Consider the following 6,871-nt stretch of genomic DNA (forward strand, 5'->3'; position numbering starts at 1 on the left):
TTATGTGTTGATCAGTTAATACCAGTTTGATGGTGAGTACATGTGGTGAGCCTAAGTCTTTTTATAATCACGGCTTACAGGAGCATTCAGGAAAAATGTACACTACAATCTTGGCCTTTCCTTGGCAATATTTACAGACATCTGGGCCCCTACTAGAGCTTAAGTCCATTCAGCATCATCCATGGCAGAAAGCAGAGTCAGAGTTCAGGTATCTCTAAACAATGTTTCTGTCTATACCTTTTCAGTGTGCTGGAAATCACATTTCCCAACAGAACCAATAATGCTGGGAATAATCAATTAAATGAAAACTTGATTACAGAAAGAAAATATTTTGTACTAATTTCTTTTATTTAGACTTAACTGACTACAGCTCTCTTATGTAAATTCTGTGCTCTAGGTAAACAGTATTCCCACTGGAGCATATAGAAAGGAGATCAACAGAAGAGCCTAATCCTGAACCACTTCCATGTATTTGCCCATCTGTTTCTCCTATCTGGCCAATACTGTTCATATTCAAATTCTACCTGTCCTTCAAAAATCAGATTTTCTAACCTTTCACAAAGCTTTCCCAGCCCACTCCTGTGGATTAATAGTATATATAAATTTCAATTAATTATGGACTTGTTTCATCTTTTATCATTTATAGTAACAGTGGAATTTAATCTTTGTGGTGTTTACATTTTGTTTTCTCAACTAGATTATAAACCTGATGCCATGGATCACTTATGACAATTCTTTCATATCTGCTAACTGTATTTGGCACAGTTCCTTGCAAAAAGTAAGCACATAACTGTTAAATGTGTTTCTGTACTATTGATTTGTATATGTGTACATGGAGTGAAGGAGGCATGTGATACTTTGATTAAGAAAAAAATGTTTTCTAATATTTAAGAAACCATTCTATGACATTTGATTATTGTCTAATTATTTGTAACAGAATCTATATGTATAATCCTATTAGCTGTTATTGAATATACATGAAAGAATATAATGTTATTTCCTCTTTATTACCTGTAATTTTGATATTCTTTTGGTCTTAGCCATTAAGTTAACTACACACTAAGATAGTTCACGCAACTTTAACTGCTGGTTTATAAGATTCCTTCTATAACCTAATCACATTTCCCAACCTACCACTAAATAAAAATTTACTGAATATCTTCCAAGAGCCAGTCCCCACGCAAGGCATAAAAGCCTTCAAGGAACTTAATATATAGAAGAAATAAACTGCATATAGCTATATGTTTGCACATAACAAGTTGTAAAGTTGACTGCTGCAGAGCTATTTATGTATATACAGCACTGTTTTTTCATAACAATTGGTAAATATATGTTCACCTTTAAGTTAACTCAAACAATTGCTATGTACTAATAAAACCTCTGCCATAGGATATAAGGAATATGAAAGTAGTATAGACATGTTTCTTATGCTTGATGAATTTATATTCTTCTCAGGAAGATAAAACATGATATAAATAGCACCTATATATATATTACAGTACGATCAGACTGAATGTTTTAATTGCGAAAAATAAAATTGAACTGAATAGGAAAAATTGTCCTAAGCATTATACTTAAATACTATACCTGGATTAGGACTCATTTTATGGGCGTAGATCAGTGCAAGTAGAGAACAAAGGGATACATCTTGTTTATTTTTAAGAGCCTCAAATTCTCGAAGAGCTTCTTGAACTTTACCTGAAAATCAAGATTATGATATGAAAAATTGTTCATAGTGCAAAGCAAGAATTTAAAACTGATGGAATATGTTTAATAACTAGCACATACCTTCCATTAATATACCATAGGCATGAAAAAACCTGAAGACTGGGTCACTGCCATACCGCTTAATTCCTTCACTGGCAACAAGTAACATGTGATGGAAATATCTCTCTTTACAATAGTAATTAATCAAAGTCTAGAAAGAAATAATGAGAAGATATTATAAAAGGATATCAGTACTCTGAAACACTCTAAGAAGCAGATGTTAATGTAAAACACGGAATAATCTAAAACTTAGGTAATGTGATATTTTTTTCTTCCAAGTTCTTAAAATATTGTTAATGGCTAATACTCAATAATAAGGATTATAGAACAGAATAAAAACAAAATTAGTGAAATAATTATTTTTTTCTTCCAAGTTCTTAAAATATTGTTAATGGCTAGTACTCAATAATAAGGATTATAGAACAGAATAAAAACAAAATTAGTGAAATAATTCAATGTTTTCTAATAATTCCAATCTTTTTTCCTAAATTTTTTAACAGTACTGAAATCAGGCTACTTTCACCTCTTTCTTTTCTTTTACCCACATTTTCTTGAAGGTTCTAGAAAACAGAAAAATAGACCAAAACCAAAAATTTTTTTAAAAAAGACAAGAGGCTTCCATTGCCAGACCACAGATTTCTTAAAAACAAAATCTGCTTTTTAAAATACATAATATTTTGTTATTATGGCATTATGAAGTAATGACAAACTCAGCAAACTGTCAAACGTCATTGTACTTGTTTTATATGTGAGTTCTGCAACAAATAAAAGAATAAACAATCTAAACTGCTCTTCAATGGAAATGACTGTCATTAAGCTTTTTTCAAAATTATATTATTTTCTTTTACAAGAGAGAAAACTACTATCAGGACCTATTAAATTCTGATTAATTGGGTCTGTGCTTAACACCGTTTTCCTCAGGATTCTATCTAAAGCTTGGTTGCTGACCTAATCAAAGAGGGAAGCCACACTTCCACCATCATTGGGATACACCTGATTCACCTCCACAAACCAATTTGGGACATCCCATACCCTCCTACTCTGACTGTAGCTCGTTCAGCAGGAGTAGGAAATATGGATAAAGTGTTGATTGACAGGGTTGAAGTCTAAGGGTGTCTAGACAGCTCTGTTCTATAGTATATTGTTTCTGGAAGACTCCAGTCCATGGTCTTCTCTCTAGATCAGTTAGACAAATGTACTCTTCAGCTTTTACTCTGCTTTCCTCCTTGTGGTTACTGCTCTATAGTCCTCCTCTTAGCCACGTTTCTTGAAAGCATGATCCATGTGCCGTCTCCCAGACCTCCACAGCACACCTCAGTAAAGTGCAGTTCTCCGCTAATGCCCCACTCCCCTAAGGTCCAAATGACCTCTTACTTTGCCACAACTAAGGACGCTTTTAATATTAATATCATCTTACTTGAATTCTGCCTAGCATTTAGTATCACTTAGCACCTATAATCCTCCCAAGGGCAGTGTCATGGTATCATAAAAAGGACATGGATTTAAAAGCGAAAAGATTTGGCTTCGTATCTCTGGTCCATCTTCAAAACCTCAGTCTGCTCATTTGTAAAATGCTGTTAATAATTTACAGGTTGTGAGGATTAATTAAGATATAGTATAAAAGTCCTGTTCTGAAAGGAAAAAAGTTCCTCTGAGCCTCATATGTTGATGGAGTAAAAAACAATGTGTCCAACCAAGACCTCTCATCTAAGCTCCAGATTCGTATTTCCATTTGCGACCTGCCACGCAAGCCAGAAACTGCATCATGACATTTTCCTTTCTCCCTAAGTCTAACCTGTCAGTGTAGTTCCTTCTATTTCTCTAGTCTAGTTCCCACTAAACATACCCATTGCCACTGCTTTGGTTCATGTTAGGCTGTTTAGTCCAACAGACATTTACTGAGCACCTACTAGTGCCAGGCACCGGGCTACTGTGAATAAAAAGGTTAATAAGACATGCTTTCTGCCTCAGAAAAGCTTACGTTTTACAGATGAGACTATAATCTAAAGACCAACTGAAATACAATGTAGCAAACGCAAGAAAAGAGTTTATAAATTGCTTTGGGAAGGTAGGATAGCAACATTTAGACAGCTTTGGTGGGTGGGGTGGGGTGCGGGGAGGATAGAAGAGTAAAATTAAGGAAAGATTATTGCGGAGGATTTCAGAGCTGACTCCTAAATTGCAAACCCCTCACTCTCCGTCCACACACATGCAGGCTTTTCCTATTTGCCTTTCATGGTGTCAGGCAGAGGAGCAAGCCAGGCAAAGGAACTGTGACAACACAAATTAAAAAAAAAAAAAAAATCATCAGTGGTCCCTTGGGATGGGAGTGGTGATGGAAATCACTAAAAGCCACTCCATATTCTGGAGAGGGGGTTGGCAAAGTACAGTCTGAGGGCCATATCTGGCTTGCTGCCTATTTTTTTATGGCCAGTGATCTAAGAATGGTTTTTACATTTTCAAGCAATTGGAAAAAAAAGAAAAATATATTTCATAATGTGAAAATTATGTGAAAGTCAAATTTCAGTGTTCATAAAGTTTTACTGGAACACAACCATGCTCATTCATTTAAGTACTGTCTATGGCTGTACTTTTAAAATACAACAGCCAAGTAGATGTGACAGAGACCATATGGCTCACAAAGCCTAAAATATGTACTATCTGGTGCTTTGTAGTAAAAGTTTGCCATTTCCTGCTCCCGAGGCTTAAGCAAGACAAGGAGTATCTGAGGGTGAAGTTGGAGAGGAAGGGAGGGTGAAGGACTCATCTTAAGGACTTGGGCTTGATGCTCAAGTCTAAGTGATGAGGAACCACTTTTTTAGCAGGAAAGTGTTTGTATTAAAGATTTCATTTGGGTGGCAGTGCAAGGGTATATTTTAGGGGATGAAAAACTTGAAGGAGATGGGGGCATAGCTTGACAGAGGATAAGGTAAAAATTCAGGCAAAAAAGCAAAAGACACTCTAGCACTCCCTAACCTCCTGCGCTGCCAAATTGTCCTCCATCCACTTATCAGCTCACAAGGTACATTTTATTGACCTACTTATTGTCTGACTCCTCCTACTCAAATGTAAGCTACAAGATTGCAAGGGTCTTTCTTAGTTTTATTTTTGCAGTATCTTCTGTGGTTGGAATAGTGCTAGACACATAGAAGCATTCAGTAACTATTTGCTGAATGAATTGAATTAAGGTTTTTCTCCAGCATCAGACAGTGAAATCTGTGAAGGCAGTGACTGTTCGGTTTTGCTCACTGACATCTCCAGCTTCTCGTGGACATATAGTAAGCCTTTCATAAATACTTGCCGAAGGAGGGAATAGAGAAGACCATCATCTGAAAATAAAACGTTTATTTTCAATCCTCATGTCTTTAATTCTTTTATACCATCGTTTCTTAAGTGGCCCGCCATTAATATTTGCTGAATGGATGCATCAGTGATAGATAGAGAAGACCATCACCCTAAAATAAAGACTCCCCGATTTTGAAGTCTCACGTCTTTAATTGGTTTCGTATAGTCTTCCAGAGCTCCTTTTACTGTCCAACGGCGGAGCTGACACTATTAGTAGTTTGATGTAAGTCCCTAAATATCGCACCTGGAGGCGCAGTGTCGTATGTTACCCAAGCTTTCCTAACAAACATGATGCAAACGCAAAATAAACACACCAGCCAGGGTGGGGACAAGCACATTAACGACAGTTCAGAAAGCAGCGCGCCGGGGCTGGCCCAGACCTCCAGATTCCGAAGCAGGGCCCGCGGAGGCCGACCAGGTGGGGTGGGCAACCGGTCATCCCAGTCGGCTGGCGACCCCCAGGAACCAGGCCAGCGAAGGCCCAGCAGGGGGACGACAGCCTCGCGAAGTCCACCCGAGCTCTCCACGCCCCCAGCCCATCGCCAAAGCAACCCCGTCCGGCCCCCGCCCGCCCGCTTGCCGGCTCACCTTCAGCACCTCCGAGTCCATGGTTCTCCCGAGGCCGGCCCGCTGGGATCCGGGGCTGCGTTCGCCTCAGCCGCCCGGAAGATCCACGGGCTCAGGACCCGGCCGAGGCCCCAAGCCCGCCAGAGCTCCGGGACGCGGCAGGAAGGGCGGGGCGGAGCCGCGCCGCCATTGGCTGCCGGCGGGAGGGGGCGGTCCTTGCGGCAGGGATTGCGGGAGGCGGACGGCGGGCGCGGGCGGGGCCTCCAGGGAGGGCTGCGAGTCGACCCCGGAGGACCCAGCGGGGGAAAGGGGCGCGACCGAATGGTGGAGCTGGAAAAGGAAGTCAACTAGGGAAAAGGCTCTCAGAGGACGGTGGGTGGGCGGACCCGAGGATATGGAATAAAGGAAATGGAGGAGGAAGTAGGAAGAAGGGCAAGTCTGTTTCCCACCGCTGGCACCGTTTGCCTCACGTTTGTGCAGGGGCCGATCCCGCAGTGCGGCTGGCTGGGAGACTTGACCAGGCCGGGGAAAGCGCTTGACTTTCCCGTGTGATGGTTGCGGTATGGCCACAAGGTGGCGCAGAAAAATCACAAGTGCTTTACAGAAATGCGATGAGCTTCTCTGGCCCATCTTATTTGCAGGCATTGCTGCACTCTTGCTTGTTGTTAGAATGCATTTTAGCCCGTTTTTTTGTTTGTTTGTTTGTTTGTTTGTTTGTTTTACCAGGCCTGATAAGACGGACAAATAAGTTAAGCTTTGTTTGTGAGTGAGTATTTTTAATGATACTGTTGATGTCAAGCTGAGAATAAAATTAATCCCAATGCAAACTTTTATATTTGCACCAATCAGGCAACTCTGTCAGCTGCTAATAGATTTCTTCAGTTCAGAGAATTCTATTGAAATATGATGGACTAAGAGATTTTCTATTTCTGCTTAAAGAGTTTTTAAAAATAATACGTAAGGTTTAAATGATCTTTGTTGAATCTTTTACATGGATTCCCAATTTTGATCCTAGTGTTAATTATCTTACTTTAATTGACATGATATGTAGTTCCCTTTTTCAGGTTTTAAGTTTCTTAAGGAGTTTATGAACATTAACTTTTTTCCCATGTAATGACAGTCTTGAGAGAAAGAGTAGCTACTATTCTAGCTTTACGGGAAAGCAATATTTCTCATTGGTTTCCCTTTAAAG

General features: G+C 39.7%; 1 protein-coding gene across 1 annotated transcript in view; it reads right to left on the reverse strand.

Annotated features, from left to right (window-relative positions):
- Positions 1–5,766, reverse strand: part of TTC21B (tetratricopeptide repeat domain 21B) — a 113,158-nt gene extending 107,392 nt beyond the window's left edge. The window contains 3 exon segments of the mRNA XM_012655822.1: positions 1,588–1,698; positions 1,789–1,918; positions 5,701–5,766. Coding sequence (XP_012511276.1) covers positions 1,588–1,698; positions 1,789–1,918; positions 5,701–5,721 — 262 coding nt within the window. The 5' untranslated portion in view covers positions 5,722–5,766.
- Positions 5,767–6,871: the final 1,105 nt, after the last annotated feature.

Source organism: Propithecus coquereli, unplaced genomic scaffold (genome assembly GCF_000956105.1).
Source record: "Propithecus coquereli isolate 6110/MARCELLA unplaced genomic scaffold, Pcoq_1.0 Scaffold49, whole genome shotgun sequence".
Lineage (NCBI taxonomy): Eukaryota > Metazoa > Chordata > Mammalia > Primates > Indriidae > Propithecus > Propithecus coquereli.